The sequence below is a fragment of the Myxocyprinus asiaticus genome, chromosome 34 (assembly GCF_019703515.2).
Source record: "Myxocyprinus asiaticus isolate MX2 ecotype Aquarium Trade chromosome 34, UBuf_Myxa_2, whole genome shotgun sequence".
In the NCBI taxonomy this organism is placed as follows: Eukaryota; Metazoa; Chordata; class Actinopteri; order Cypriniformes; family Catostomidae; genus Myxocyprinus; species Myxocyprinus asiaticus.
Window position 1 is genome coordinate 4,601,116 of NC_059377.1, and position 17,263 is coordinate 4,618,378.

The 17,263-nt window shown below is 38.0% G+C and overlaps 1 protein-coding gene across 2 annotated transcripts in view; it reads left to right on the top strand.

Moving 5' to 3' along the window:
* Positions 1-17,263, top strand: part of LOC127425690 (receptor-type tyrosine-protein phosphatase U-like) — a 477,304-nt gene that overhangs the window by 259,570 nt on the left and 200,471 nt on the right. For both annotated transcript variants that reach the window (XM_051671910.1, XM_051671912.1), the window contains exon 4: positions 2,757-2,838. In XM_051671910.1, coding sequence (XP_051527870.1) covers positions 2,757-2,838 — 82 coding nt within the window. The remainder of the gene's footprint in view (positions 1-2,756; positions 2,839-17,263) is intronic.

Sequence of the window (17,263 nt, forward strand, 5' to 3'; positions counted from 1 at the left end):
ATTGATAGGTCAAAACAGGGAGACTGTTGTGCTGAATCATGAAGCGTTTAGCTTAGTGAAAGCTGCAATAACAGTTTACACGAGTACATGTGAAAGTGTGGGTGAGGCAGCGCTGTGTGTTACTGATGAATTATGTAGTTGAGCGAGCACAAGATTGTGTTGTTTATTGAAAGAGTCAAGCCATAATGAAAAAAAAAAAAAAAACTGTTTGAAATGAGAGTTGGCATTGAAAATATGTTTGGAAAAGAGGCTGCTCACACACAAGTACACAAACAACTTGTGTAAGTGTTTTGATCATGTGAAATACTTTATCCTATCCCAGCGTAATGTGCAGAGACAACTATAAGTAAACTGTTTGTTCATTATTTATTTTTTTTTTCTCTTATTTTTTTAAATGTTGTTGTGCTGACATGGCCTGTAATGTGGCATGTCTGTATTTTGTTCTGAGACATACCTGTACAGTCACTGAAATTGCACAGCATCTTGAGTATTTTCATTGTCATAAACACGCCTCCCTTCGATGTAAATTAGGCTTATTTTAGATTGTGCTTTATTCACAAAAACTGCCCAGTGCAATTAACATTGCGCTATTATTTAACCCTCCTATTCTGATCAAGAAGGGCCACTTACTTTACTCTGTGTTCATTTCTGACCAGAAAATGTACTGTTGTAACTTTTTTTCCCCTTCTTTTTTCCCCCCTGAAAGTAAAAACAATAAAATTATGCACATGTTTTTTAGATCATATTTACATATACATTTATTGATGTCACCATTCATTTGCATATGCAAATAAGTAAATTTATGTAACTTTATTATGGTAAAAACCTAGAAGAAAATATGAGAATGTTTCCTGTATTGGGGGCCGATTGCTGCCATCTGGGTGTGTTATGGTCTCACCTCGTCAATTTTGTCCACTGTCCAATATGCCATTTTAAAAATTGAGTAGATTTATTGCTGTTAAACTCAATGACCATGTATGTGGACTATAGGCTCATTTTTCTTAAAATATCCTACACTGTGTATTATAGCAATGAGAATCAATGGATGGTTCCAAAAGCTGGTAAATGTTACTTTCAGAAGTTGTATGCGGAGATAAGATGAAAATAAAGTACGTTTCAAACTGTTCTGAGACCAGTGCAGCCAAGTGCATTCACTCCTAATATCCGGTCAAAAGTTCAGTTTCAGGCTGCAGATGATGTTTGGACCACTCAACATGTCTGGCAGACATTGCACAATGGGAATCAGTATGTAGATTCAGAATTTTTCATGCAAAATGTTATTTTAACATGGTTGACAGTGACTGGACGATGCTGGCCATTACTTTGAATCTGAATTATTTATGCAAATTTCTGATGTAATGTCCATAAAATCTCAAAAACATGAATAACCAAAACTCCTGGAAACATAATAAACAATCTAACCTTTTATATCTTGGTATTATTTAACAACTTAGTCCCACTGTCCACATATGTGGACATAAATGTTTAGGAAAAATATTTGGTCTAAATGTATTTGTATTTGTTTTTTGCATTTATGTTAGGGGCTACTAATTGTAAATCAAAAAGGCGAATGGAAAATGCACACAGCAGTCATGCTCGGGTCTGAGGAGGTTAAATATTTTATTTCACAAAAAAACCCAAAATTGCTCTGTGTTATAGTGTCACCAGTTCATTTGTGTGTGTGTGTGTGTTTTGCAATCTGCATGTTATATAGTCTCGCCCCTTAATTTATGTGTGTGTTTGCTCTGCATTGTGGCTGATATATATATTGTTTTTGACAAATAATGTTTGTTTTTTTTTTTAAATCCTGTTTTTTTTTTTTTTTTCGACCATTCATTTCCAATGGTCGGTCAATTTTGACCTCTAACAGTAAATGTGTTTTTTTTTTTTTTTTGTGTTCAGATGGCAAGTGGATGAAAAGCCACCAAGTATTGTACCGCTCAGATAAAGGAAACCGAAAAATAGATTTCAGTCAAAAATGACAGAACAGTATAGAAAGGTTAAAAAATATGTTTTTGTACCTTTTCTATCGGTCATATCAGCAGTAATTCATCAAACGATGATCAAATGATAGAGAATAGCGTTATAACTTTCAAATATCAAGATATACGGTGTAGTCAAGCAAACGTTTAGCATGTTATAGAGATGATTCAAGTATCTGGATCACTGTAGGCAGTGATGCTCCTCAGTCCTGCAAAGTGTGTCAGATAGCGGTGGTCTGCTGCATCCTCCTCTATATAGCACTCAGAATCTGCCCATAAGATTGGAATTGCATGTGCTAATTGCGTTAAGCAGTGATTTTGTGGCTGTGTTTGAGGCCGTGTATAGAATATATTCTGTTAAAATGGCATGCTTTTTTTTTTTTTTACATACTATATCAAAGAGATGATGCAACAAATGATAGAAAGGGATTCATTACTTCCAAGCTGAAATTTTATGAGGTGCAGCTGACTGTGAAACACATATTAAGCTACACATAACACATAATCTACACATAAGCTACACATATGTATTTTCTCAGGCACTTACTGAGCCTAAATAGATGCACAACTTACAGAATTTCAGAAGTGCACCCAAATGGCAATAGTCATATCATACTGTTCATGTGTAACACTTGCTATAGTTTACTTCCACGTTGCTTCTTCTTCAAATAGCAATGTCTAATGTAAATCAGGTCAATCACTGAAACAACAGTGCCACCTTGAGGAACAATAGCTTGTATAATACAATATGAAATATTCTTTCTTCCCTTACAGGTTGTTTTTGAAGCCACAGTTTCGTCTGAGCAGAAAGGATACGTTGGCCTGGATGACATAGTGCTGTTAAACTACCCCTGCTGTAAGTCCTGTCTATCTACACACACACACACACACACACACACACACACACACACACACTAACACTCTCACTGACCTTTTCCAGCATGTAGGGGGGCGTATGACCAGGTCAGCCCACCTGGAGCGAGAAACAAAGGTGCCTATTTCTTCCCATCAGAAGCTCGGGGTCTCTTACTTCTGATCTGAATAGCCATCATGGTAGACAATTATCCAGTGACGCCTCATTCCATTTCCCTTGTTCTTGCCCTGTGTCTACTTCCTGCGGGTGACCTTTTGTGCGCATATTGCCCTGTCTCTCGCCCCAGCGGTCGGCGCCTCAGATTTATTTATTTTTCTAGGGGAAGATAAAAGAAAAAAGGTGCTTTTCTTGTTGGCTTTTGTGCCCTGTGTACTGCTACCTAATCTGTTGTTTCACTCGGGCGTGAATGCGGATGAGTCCCCTGTGTACATTTCTACGTTGTTATTTTCTCTCTTCTCATGCTTCCTGTGTCCCCACATACCTGCTGACCGACACTCCATTAGCATTGCTGGAGGTGTGTGTTATTCTGCTCCAGTGATTTGGACTGAGGGCATCAAAGCAGTGGCCCACCGCAGGTCCTAATACCTGCTCACTATTGGGAATGCAGTGCAGGAGAGGGGGGTTGTGTGTTTGAATTCAGAGACTCGGTTTGTGGCCTGTTTTAATTTGATCGAGTTACTGAGTCGAAACTTGCCGTCCTGCATCTTCTGTATTCCTGCAGTTCAAATTGACAACCTGCTGCAAGAACATTATTGCAGATTCTACAGAAAGCCTACAGTCTACAGCAATCCATTTTGCAATAGAGTTTGTCAATTTCTCTGAGGCAGACTTTGAAAACTCTGTTTTCAGTTTCCTAACATCATCGTTTTTCAAATATGCAGTACTTTTCGAAAGACTCTGTTGCAGTGTGGATGAGAGGCATAAACGTAGCTAAATCAATGCATTTTCAGCTGATAATGTATTTGCATAAAGTGACTTTGGGGGGCCTTCACACAGGGTCCTTTTATTGTTGTATATATTTTTTAATTATTAACCAAGGAACATTTGTCCATTGCGCACACGCTTTTAGGATGCTATGTCAAGTTAAAAGTAGTTCAACTTTGGAAAACAGATCCCTGCGTTCAGTTTCATTCAATTGCTTTGGCATGAAAAAGATAAATTACAGAATTTACATATGGGTCAGGGATACGTATTGCCGAAGAATGGCCCTTCCACATAGAAATCGACACAAATGTTTGCCTTTAGCACATTCATGCCTTTACGATAGGTGGCGCTAATCGACAAGCAGTTTTACCCCCTGGCTTAACACACACCTTTGAGCTGGTCCGTCATCCTCCTATGATGGAGGAGAGGAAGAACTACAAATTTAAGAAGTTTGAAAAACAACCATAGAATCACAGTACGAGAGTCTAGCAAGCAAGCGAGTTTGCTAGCGAGCTGACCCAGAACAGCGTTTGGCCGTGTGTTTACGGTGTGTTTGTTTACATCTTGTATAGGCATGTGTGTGGGTCATACCTACAATTTGGTGACATTTAAGTCCTCGGTGCAAGTTGTGGTATTTCTATTTCTATTTTGTTTATGTTTGCCTCTATTTACTGTCCACCCTGTTACACTGGCAAGAAAAGGTATGTGAACCCTTTGGAATGAGCTGTTTTCTGCATAAATTGGTCTAAAAATGTGATCTCATCTTCACCAAAGTCACAATTATAGACAAACACAATGTGCTTAAGCTAACAAAACACAAACAATTATAATCTTTCATGTCTTTATTGAACATATCCCATTAAACATTCACAGTGCTGTGGAAAAAGTAATTGAACTCTTGGATTTAATAACTGGTTGATTCTCCTCTGGCAGCAATAGCCTCAACCAAGCGTTTCCAGTAGCTGCGGATTAGACTTGCAGAACGTTCAGAAGGAATTTTGCACCATTCTTCTTTAGAGAACTGCTTGAGCTCAGCCTTATTCATAGGATGTCTGGTGTGAATGGCTCTCTTGAGGTCATTCCACAGCATCTCTATTTGGTTAAGGTCTGGGCTCTGACTGGGCCACTCCAAAAGGTGGATTTCCTTTTTTTGAAGCCATTCTGTAGTGGATTTACTTAGATGTTTAGGGTCATTGTCCTGCTGCATCACCCAACTTCTACTGAGCTTCAGCTGGTGCACAGCCACCCTGACATTATTCTGTAGGATATCTTGAAAACTTAGAAATAAATTTTTTTCCTCTGATGGCAAGCGGTCCAGGCCCGAAAGCAGCAAAGCAGCCTGAAATCATGATGCTCCCTCCACCATACATCATGTTTGGGACGATGTTTTCATCTTGGTATGCAGTGCCATTTTTACGGCATACGTGGTGCTGCATGTTCTTCCCAAACAATTCAACCTTAGTTTCATCAGTCTAAATGATCCAAAACATTTTCCCAGTAGTGTTGTAGAGTGTCAAGGTCTTTGGGAAACTTTAGGCATATAGCGATGTTTTTGTTGGAAAGCAGCGGCTTCTTTCGTGGTGTCCTGCCATGGACACCATGCCTGTTTAATGATTTCTATATAGAAGACTCATGAACAGAGATGTTAACCAGTTCCAATGATTCTTTCAAGCCTTTAGCTGTCACTCTAGTGTTCTTTTTTACCTCATTGAGAATTATGCATGTGCCCTTTGAGTCATCTTGAATGGACAGCCACTTCTAGGGAGATTAGCCACAGTACTAAATCATCTCTATTTATAGACAGTTTGTCTAACTGTGGACAGATGAATATCTAAGCTCTTCAACATAACTTTCTAACCCTTTCTAGCTTTATGCAAAGCAACAGTTCTTGATCGTAGGTCATCTGAGATCTCTTTTTTGCTAGGCAAGGTCCACTTCAGTAGATGCTTGTTGTGAATAGCAAATTCAAACTGTTTGAGTGCTTTTTATAAGTCAAAATAGGTCTGACCCACACCTCCAATCTTGTTTCAATAACTGGATGCCAGGTTTGCCAACTCCTGACTCTAATTAGCTTTTGTTGACATCATTAGCCTAGGGGTTCACATACTTTTTTTCCAAACTACACTGTGTACATTTGAATGATGTATTAAGAACAATACAATAATTTGTGTGTTACTCGTTTAAACAGTTTTTTTTTTCTCATTATTGTAACCTAGATTAAGATCAAACCAGATTTTAAGACAAATTTATATATAAATGCAGGTAATTCCAAATGGTTCACATACTTTTTCTTGCCACTGTATTCCATGACACTGTGACATTTAATTGAAGATATATATTATGAAATGACATCACACACAAAGGAAGTGACATCAGGCGTTCAGCAATTGCACTGGTTTTTCTAACTGCACCAGCTCCTGACACGTGATCCACAGCTCAAATTTTATTGGTTGAGGCGTTTCATCGCTGGGCGAAAAAAGTGTAAAAAAAAAAATGCTTTGCTTTATCACCGTGTGAATGTTCGCTTGAGGTGTGAATGTCTCGTTAGAAATCATTGTTTCTATTTAAAATTTTAATTACAGAGAAGATTTACATTTGGTGTGAAAAGGTCTTTAGTTTTAACATATTTCAAGGGTTCATTTGTTTTGCATTGGTCCATGCTGAGACATCCTAAGGGTGAGTAAATGGTGAGAGAATTGTCATTGTGGGGGAACTATTTCTTTAATGGGGAGCAAATTATAATTTACTGATAACAAACAGTATATGTTCTATCAGCATATTTACAATACATTCATGTTTTAAAAATAATCAGTCATATCTACAATGGCATTTTTTGGCTTCTTGTCTGGCATCTTATACATTCCTGTAACACGTGCACTGCTGGGGCATATAGTACAGTAACAGGGACAGGAATATGATGCCCAGTTTGGTCATTTGCACACTGCTGATGAAGGCAGAGAATAAAAATCAAAGTATAAAAGTAATCAATGAATAGTTCAATGTACTAAAAAAATTACTATTTTACGTATTATGTGTGTGCGCTATATATTTGTATGCTTATTACTTTGAGTATTACTTTGTTAGCTTAACAACATGCTAATGTCAAATTCTATTAGAATCAACTGTGAGTCGAGTTTCTTGGTCGCTTCGCATTAGGAGTGCTATTTTGTGTGGCATGCTTAGTTGCTGCTTATGTAGTGCATTCAAATCGTTCACTTATAAGGTTTTATGGCAGGTAGAATGCTGTCTTAGAAGATGTCTGCTTATATAGGCAGTACACAAGGCAGCTCACTGGAACAGAGCTAGTTCAGGGCATTCTAGCACATTGCATTCATTCTGGCCCTCCAGATGGCTCTTTCTGCTCTTGAAGTATCATCTACATTAATGGTAATGAATGATAATGGAGGGTGTTTGTGAGGAAATTAAACCAATTGGGACACACAGTGAGTTTAAAACTGGTCTGAATCACCTTAGAACCCTGACTATCTTTGAGAAACTCCCCCACATGCCCTTACAGACAAAACCTCACCTCAAGCAACAGGCATTAGTTGACCTGAATGACAATGGAGTGAAGCACCTGTCCTGAGGTCATTGTGAGAGACTGTCACCATAGAGACAAGTTTCTAGAAGGAACCAAAGCAAAATTGTGGATTCACTATGCTGTCCAGCAAAGGATAAAAAACATTAACTACACATTTGAGTTGTGAGTGAAATCAGGTCTCAGACAGGTTTAGCTTATCAATGCTAAAGTTAAAAGAAAATAGATTATTTTGTAATACACATTGTAATACAGATTATGTTCAGCACACACACAAATGAAACAGTTTTTCTTAGTTTCAGAGATGGTGTAGTTACTGTGTCTTGGCTTAGTATGGCAGTATCCACTGACACACAGTGCCCAAACTGAGATATGATGTGTATTTACACATACAGATGAGCCTGTATACACATACAGATGAGCATACAGATACATTATGACCACTCACAGATGAAGTGAATAACGTTGATCATCTCCTAACAAGGTCACATGTCAAGGTCTGGGTAGATTAGATGGTAAGCAAACAATCAGTTCGCGTAATCAATGTGTTGAATGCAGGTGAAATGGGCAGGAGTAAACACCTGAGCGACTTTGACATGGGCCAAATTGTTATGGCCAGATGACTGGGTCAAAGCATCTCTGAAACGGCAAGGCTTGTGGGTTGCTCACAGTCAGCAGTGGTGAGTACATACCGACAGTGGTCAGAGGAGGGACAAACCACTAACCGGCAACAGGGTGTTGGGCGCCCAAGGCTTATCGATGAACGAGGGCAACGAAGGCTATCCTGTCTGGTCTGAACTGACAGAAGGTCTACTGTGGCACAAATAACAGAAAAAGTTTTGTGATGTTACGGGAGAAATGCGTCACAACACACAGTGCATCACACCCTGCTGCATATAGGGCTGCGTAGCCGCAGACCGGTCAGAGTGCCCATGATGACCCCTGTCCACCATCGAAAGTGACTACAATGGGCATGTGAGCATCAGAACTGGACCTTGGAGCAGAAGAAGGTCACCTGGTGCGACGAGTCCCATTTTCTTTTACATCATATGAGTCCGGCAATTCATGTGGATGTCAGATTGACACGTGCCACCTAGCTAATCATCATTGCAGACCAGGTACACCCCTTCATGGCAATGGTTTTCCCTGATAGCAGTGGCCTCTTTTAGCAGGATAATGCGCCCTTCCACACCGCACACATTTTTCGGTAATGGTCTCAAAATTCACCAGATCTAAATCTAATGGAGCATCTGTGGAATATGCTTGATCCACGGCAGTTCCACTTCGCAACTTCAGAACTTGAAGGATCTGCTGCTAATGTTTTGGTGCCAGATACCACAGGACACCTTCAGGGGTCTTGTGGAGTCCATGCCTCAGAGGGTTGGTGCTGTTTTGGCAGCACGCGGAGGACCAACAGCATATAAGGCAGGTGGCCATAATGTTTTGTCTCATCAGTGTATATAGTGTAATTATATATATATATACACCAATTAGCGACAACATTAAAACCACCTGCCTAATATTGTGTAGGTCCCCCTCATGCTGCCAAAACAGCACCAACCCTCATCTCAGAATAGCATTTCTGAGATTCTGTTCTTCTCACCACAATTGTAAAGAGCGGTTATCTGAGTTACCGTAGACTTTGTCAGTTTGAACCAGTCTGGCAATTCTCTGTTGACCTCTCTCATCAACAAGGCATTTCTGTCCACAGAACTGCCCATCACTGGAAGTTTTTTTGTTTTTGGCACCATTCTGAGTAAATCCCAGGAGATCAGCAGTTACAGAAATACTCAAACCAGCCCATCTGGCACCAACAATCATGCCATGGTCCAAATCACTGAGATAAATTTTTTTCCCCATTCTGATGGTTGATGTGAACATTAAATGAAGCTCCTGACCCCAGATATATATACAGTTGTGCTCAAAAGTTTGCATACCCTTGGAGAATTGGTAATATATGTACTATTTTTAAAGAAAACATGAGTGAGCAGGCAAAACACATTTCTTTTATTTCTTATGGGATTCATATTCAACTGTAGGTTATAACAAAATGGCACAATCATAAAACAAAACATGGCAACAAATAAAAAAATGAAATGACCCCTGTTCAAAAGTCTGCATACCCTTAGTTCTTAATACTGTGTATTGCCCCCTTTAGCATCAATGACAGCATGCAGTCTTTTGTAATAGTTGTCTATGAGGCCCCAAATTCTTGCAGGTGGTATAGCTGTCCATTCGTCTTGGCAAAATGCCTCCAGGTCATGCAAAGTCTTTGGTCGTCTTGCATGAACTGCATGTTTGAGATCTCCTCAGAGTGGCTCGATGATATTAAGGTCAGGAGACTGTGATGGCCACTCCAGAACCTTCACTTTTTTCTGCTGTAACCACTGGAGGGTCAACTTGGACTTGTGCTTAGAGTCACTGTCGTGCTGGAATGTCCAAGTGCGTCCCATGGGCAGCTTTCGTGCAGAAGAATGCAAATTGTCTGCCAGTATTTTCTGATAACATGCTGCATTCATCTTGCCATCAATTTTCACAAGATTCCCCATGCCTTTAGAGCTCACACACCCCCAAAACATCAGTGAACCACCACCATGCTTCACAGTGGGGATGGTATTCTTTTCACTCTAGGCCTTGTTAACCCCTCTCCAAACATAGCGCTTATGGTTGTGACTATAAAGCTCTTTTTTGGTCTCGTCACTCCAAATTACTGTGTGCCAGAAGCTGTGAGGCATGTCAAGGTGTTGTTGGGCATATTGTAACCAGGCTTTTTTGTGGCATTGGCACAGTAAAGGCTTCTTTCTGGCAACTCAACCATGCAGCTCATTTTTGTTCAAGTAACGTCGTATTGTGCTCCTTGAAACACCCACATCGTTTTTCCACAACCACTTTTTCCATAGCAGCCTGTATTTCTCCTGAGGTTACCTGTGGGTTTTTCTTTGTATCCCAAACAATTCTTCTGGCAGTTGTGGCTGAAATCTTTCTTGGTCTACCTGACCTTGGCTTGGTATCAAGGGATCCCCGAATTTTCCACTTCTTAATAAGTGATTGAACAGTACTGACTGGCATTTTCAAGGCTTTGGATATCTTTTTATATCCTTTTCCATCTTTATAAAGTTCCATTACTTCAAGTCCATTGACAGTTCTTTTCTGCTCCCCATGGCTCAGTATCTAGCCTGCTCAGTGCATCCACGGGAGAGCTAACAAACTCATTGACTATTTATACACAGACACTAATTGAAATTTTAAAAGTCACAGCTGTGGGAAATTAAACTTTAATTGCCATTTAAACCTGTGTGTGTCACCTTGTGTGTCTGTAACAAGGCCAAACATTCAAGGGTATGTAAACTTTTGATCAGGGCCATTTGGGTGATTTCTGTTATCATTATGATTTAAAAAGGAGCTAAACAACTATGTGATAATAAATGTGTGTGTGGTATTATCAGCTATATCCACATTCTAAACATAATATTACAGTGATATATGTTAAATGTTATTTTCATCATCTATTTTTTTTTATTTCAGTCAATGTAGTAAATTCAGTCAAAGTAATGATTGTATAAAAAATGAAAAAAGTGACATTCCTACATATTATCACATCAGCTGCCAGACTTCAAGCATTTATACATCTCCTTGTGTACTCTTGACATTTCAGTGTTTGTTTCATGTTTTGTGTGTTTTTTCCAGACACATGCTTTTCCACCAAGCAAAATATGTCAAATTCTTTGCCTTTGCTCTGTTAAAAGAATGACTCAACAAAATAGCACGTTGCTACGGATTAAGGAAATTTAGAGCAGACTGGCTTGTTCTTGCTTTGTCTAAGCCTGCATTAACATCAAACAATATAAATAAAATATGCAACTCTAGACATTAATATGGAATCTATGTATTCCATATCGTTTTATTTAGTTAAAAATACACTAAAAAGGGGCATGGGTAGCTCAGTGAGTATTGATGCTGGCTTCCACCACTGGAGTCGCGAGTTTGAATCCAGGGTGTGCTGAGCCAGGTCTTCTAAGCAAACAAATTGGCCTGGTTGCTAGGGAGGGAAGAGTCACATGGGGTAACCTCCTCGTGGTTGCGATTAGTGGTTCTCACTCTGAATGGGGCACATGGTAATTTGTGTGTGGATCACGGAGAGTAGCATGAGCCTCCACATGCGGAGTCTCCGTGGTGTCATGCACAGCGAGCCACATGATAAGATGCGTGGATTGACTGTCTCAGAAGCGGAGGTAACTGGGACTTGTCCTCCGCCACCCAGATTGAGGTGAGTAACCACACCACCATGAGGACCTAGTGGGAATTGGGCATTCCAGATTGGGAGAAAAGGGTAAAAACATTTGTTATTAAAAAATACACTAAAAATGGAGTTCACTTGAATGCACTTGATCTATGATGAACTTGCTGTCAATTTCTGAATAAAATTAAATTCCTTGGGCCATGAAGTAAAAAATGTCAGGCTGATATAACCATCCTGAGATCAAAATGATGACAAAAAAGTCACTAAAATAGTTTGAATTTTTTTTTTATTACTTTTACTGGTATTATTCTTCTTTAAATATATATATATATATATATTAGTAGAAACTGTAATGAAGCTTTTTTGTTTAAAATATTATTAAATTTTGTCTAAGTCATTGTGGTCATTGTAACCAACATGCAAAAAGCCACAAAAACAAAAAAAAACAAACAGGAAATGACATCACAGTGAAGACTGCGGTAGACCCTCATGACTTTTGTTAAGGTCAGTAAGTATCTTAAATTATCAGATATTTTGACCTTTTTATGACATGGTAAGGTTAGTTCAGTCGTCAAATGGTGCAAAAAAAAGTTGTGATATTTGTGATTCTTAATGACATTTTTTAATAAAATAAAATTAAAAAGAAGATGACAACATACGTTTTACTTTACAAATTGTGAAAATACAGAAGTTACATTTACTCGTGTTATAAAGTTTTTATTTATTTATTTATTTTTATTAGACTTCTTACTTTTGTTTTATCCGTTGACATTTTTAGTCATTAAATTAACACTTTTTATTAAAAAAAAAAAAAAAAATCAATACTTTATGTAAATAACCTAAATATAAATTAAAAAATATATAAATAAAAAATTGCATATGCATTTAAAACCTGTTTTTAAAAGATTTGTCCTTTTCCTCATCTTGGACATCCTTATTTTGTCATTGACTGAGAAATCTTCTTAGAAAACAAAGAAAGAAAGCAGAAAAGTAGAAGGGATAGAGGATTATCGGAGGGTATCATTGAGCAGTTTCTCTGGCTCAGATGAGCGGACAGACTTTACATTTCATTTTTTGAAGCATAAGCACAGAAACAGGCCATTGTGTTTACCCCAAACCATGTGCTATTGCCAAAGGCAGTGCTCTGAGGTTTTTGCACCAATTCCACTCAAGTCAACTAAAACTGGAGCAAAATCATGCCAGAGGAACCAAGAGCAGAGAGGCTTGACTGGCCTATATCTCAAAACTGCACCAGCTACTCAGTTGGTTTTATGGAAGACCTGCATAATTAGGCAGTCATGTTCACCAGACATCGATCAGACACATTTTTTAAGATGCATTCTTGCATTCAAAAAGATAGTGAAATGTTAGCACCATGATGATACAAATTCGACTATTTGCTTCACTTGTGCATAGGGATAATTTGGGGGTTATATTTATGCTTAGCCTCCTGAGACCCCCGCGTGACTGCTGTATGTATTTTCCATTTCCCTTTTTGATTTGTAACTAGTAGCACCTAATAAACAAGCAAATAGTTTTCCTAAAAATTGTTGTCCACATATGTTGACAGTGGGACTAAGTTGAGAAATTGTAAATAATATCAAGCTATAGGGGCCTGGGTAGCTCAGCGAGTAAAGACGCTGACTACCACCACTGGAGTCATGAGTTCGAATCCAGGGCATGCTGAGTGACTCCAGCCAGGTCTCCTAAGCAACCAAATTGGCCCGGTTGCTATATAGGGTAGAGTCACATGGGGTAATGCCGCAGAGAATAGCGGGAAGCCTCCACACTACGTCTCCGCAGTAACGCGCTCAACAAGCCACGTGATAAGATACGCGGATTGACGGTCTCAGACGCAGAGGCAACTGAGATTCGTCCTCTGCCACCCAGATTAAGGCAAGTCACTATGCCATCAGGAGGACTTAGAGGCATTAGGAATTCGCCATTCCAAATTGGGGAGAAAAAAAATATAAATAAAATAATAATAATAATATCAACATATAGAAAGTCAGATATTTATTTTTTTTAATTTTTTTAATTTATCAAATTGTTTTATTATATTTCCAGGAGTGTTGGTTATTCATGTGTTCAAGATGTTACAGACATTACATCAGAAATTAGCATAATTCATTAGGATTCAAAGTAATGGCCAGCATCATCCATCCAGTAACATGCCAACCATGTTAAAATAAAATTATACATTAAAAATTAAGAATCTATGTACTGATTACCATTGTCCCATATCTGCCAAACATGTTGAGTGGTCCAAACATCATCTGCAGCCTGAAACTGAACTTTAAATAGGAAGTTTAGATTGAATGCACTTAGCTGCATAGAGAGTTGTAGGATGCTCTCTTGCTCCCTATTCAGTGAATGACTTAACCAACAGTGTACTGTCTGTCTGCACAGGTCTCAGAACAGTTCGAAATACACCTTGTTTCCATCCTAACTCCATATAAAGCCTCTGAAAACATTGGATGAACCCACTGATTCTCAGTGTGAAAATGCATAGTAAATAGATAGGAATGCAATAGCTAAAGTTAATAATTAGTACCATATGATAGAGTGATAAAAAAAAAAAATGATAACAAAATCTATATTAAAATAAAGCGAAATGACCCACTTTAATGTTGAAAATATTAAAAATTTTTTTTTTTTTTGAGAGAATAATGCCCAAAATCCATGTATGTGGACATCGTGTTTATCAGCACGCTGACGTGCGTAAAATGAATGAATTTTTCAAGCGGCATATTAAACGAAACAAGAGACGCTACTCATTACACCCAAACAGGTTTCAGTGTAATAACTTAAAGAGGTTTCTTACTAGAGGCACTTATGTTGGCTCTGCACTTGTAGAAGCACTTCACGGAAATCAATGTAATGTTGTTGTGTCACATGACTTGGTGCGACAGAAATGTAACACTTAAATGACAGTCTAGATTCTTGTGAACAGTATTCAGTCAGTTTAAATTAATTTAAGTTACACATTTCGTATAGCGAAGCCAAAATACAACGTCCACGCATGTGGATGCAGGGGTTGCACAAGGTTAAATCAAAATAAAATAAAACTATTTTGCCAATGGTGTAAGAAAAACAAACTTAATTCAAGATATATTCTCTCAAAACAGTCTAAATTTGTACATTTTGTTTTAAGAATGTTTACTTGAAAACAAGACAAAATACTGATTAAGATTTTTTTTCTTTCGTTAGCACACTAAAACACAGTAAGCTAGCTCCAAGGAGTTATGTCTTAAAATATATATGCTCACTAATTGGCTGTTGCATATCTAGTCGACCATCCTGACCCCTCCCTAGTTTTCACAGTGTTTACAGTATTCTGCTGTTTTTGCACTATTCTTAAACTGGTTTCTACTCGATTCTGATTGGTTAATGATGCCATCTAGTGGTCTGATATTTCTGAGTAACAACCACATATCTGGGGATAAAAACATATCAGTCCGGTCATCCGGGTATTGGGAGTCATCTTTCCTACTTCTCGTATCACTCTGCAATCTCTACAAGTAAGCTAATAAAATAATTTCAACTCATATCAATGTTTTTTGTCCATGTATTCATTTATTTGGCAAGTTGTCTTGTAATAAGCTGGATAATGAGCTGTCAGACAGACATTTGTGCAAAATAAACACCAACAACGCTCTGATGCAAAGCGGAGGTGCAAATCAGCTGTTCAGCGATTTCTTTCTTGTCACATAATAACAATTTCAATGCAAATCAATATTTCATGTCCATTTTTTCTTATTTATTTGGTAAGTAGTCTTGTAATAAGCTGGATAATGAGCAGTCAGATGGTTGTTTTCACAAAAATAAATACCAACAGAACTCCGACGCAAACCGGAGGCGCAAATCAGCTGGTTAGTGATGTTTTTCTTCTCCCATAATAATGTCATTTCTACGCAAATCAATATTTCATGTCCATTTATTTATTTTCGTTGGTTATTAGCCATGCAATAAGCAGGATAATGTACAGGCAGCCGGTTGTTATCGCTTCAAGTCGGGGTCACCCTGTCAGGGTTTATTTCACGATAACAACTGGCTGACTGTACATAATCCCTTACTTAGTGCACAAGTGTTCACAAACAACAATTTACGCTATTCTGAGAACTAAACATGTTAGTTTGGCACTAGAGTCAATAGTCATTCAAATCAATAATTTTATATTTATATTCAATAACAACAAAAGCTGTTGTGGCCAATGCACTCATGCAGTATAATAGCTACATATTATAAATGTCAGTTTAAACCACCTACATCTCACTTAATATTATAACTGAGCTATTTAACAGTCAGTAACACACTGTACAGCAACTGCTTTCTCAGGCAGAACAAACTGTGATTTCATTGTGTCTGTTCACATATGGCTTTTTCGATGGAAGTCCTGCTGCAAGACAGCCATCGTCAAACCATTTGTGTGCCGCCTTTAGCAGGGCATTTCAGGCTGATGCAATTATAGATGTAAGCTAGAAGGCCACTTACTAGATGTACTGTGTAGAAGTGAACAAAATGCTTTTCAAAAGTCTATAGAATTTTCTTTAGGTGCCAGTTTGAGAGCGTTTGAAGCAATCAGCTCTGAGCTAACTTTTCATTATTTGATGTTCCTTTACTACGGACACTTTTACATTCCAGTGGTTGATTTATATTAAAACTAGCAGATTTTTTCTCTTTGCTATATGAAGGTCATATTTAATACACTAAAACATTTAAAAGTGTGAAAAGTGAAAAGATTCTTTTTAAAAGTCCACAAGTCTAAAAGTGCCAACTCTGTTGAAGAAACATCCTATTTTACTCTGAACAGAATAGAAGGCTTGAAGAAATTGAATGTTTACCTCCCATCTGTATAGCAGACCAGTGATTTTAGTTTTCATTGGGTTTGGAATAGAACAGGATGTATGCGCTTTGATTCACTCTGACAGGAAAAATAAAGCTGACACTGCTTGTATTTTCAGGAAAGCTTTGAGAATAGTTGAAGTGCAGTCATATTGTGGCACCAGCGCTCTTTATAACGAGAGCGTGTAATGATTTGATGCTGTGCTGACAAGCACAGGCAGATAAGAATAAATGAGGCATTCGCTGAGCATGAAGACAAAACATGACGCATGGAGATAAGTGATATGAATGGACTGCATGAGAACTGAGGAAACAGAATAAATCATTTTTTATTCTTCATGTTTATTGCAAAACAGTGAGGGCAAAAAAAGATTTAGTTAGGAAAGACATCAAATGATACAAAGGGAATATGCAGATGGTTGGTTTAGAATGCTGTTTGGTGTCAGATTGCTGTGTGAGGAACATTTAACCACAAAAACAGAAAAAAAGATCAATTACGTTAACTGTGTCAATTACCACCTTCTGCTACTTACAACAACAACGGAAATCAGTGCAGTTAGACTAACAAAATATGTGGAAGAGCATTGTTTAGAACCTTATTATGACCTTATTGCAATACATTATTTAGCACTTGAATGTATATAGCAGGGGTATTCAGTTAAAGTTTCAACAGGTCCGGCCTCTACATTTCCTTCCCAGCAAAGTCCGGAAAATAATAACTTTCACTAGTGACAGCAGTCAGTATGGCTTTGAAATGTTTTATTATTATTTTTTAATTTTTTGGAATAGTTATTATAACTTTCCATGTTGGCAGCAATAGTACTTTGTAAAAAATAAATAAAAAAAAAATAAACAGTCAA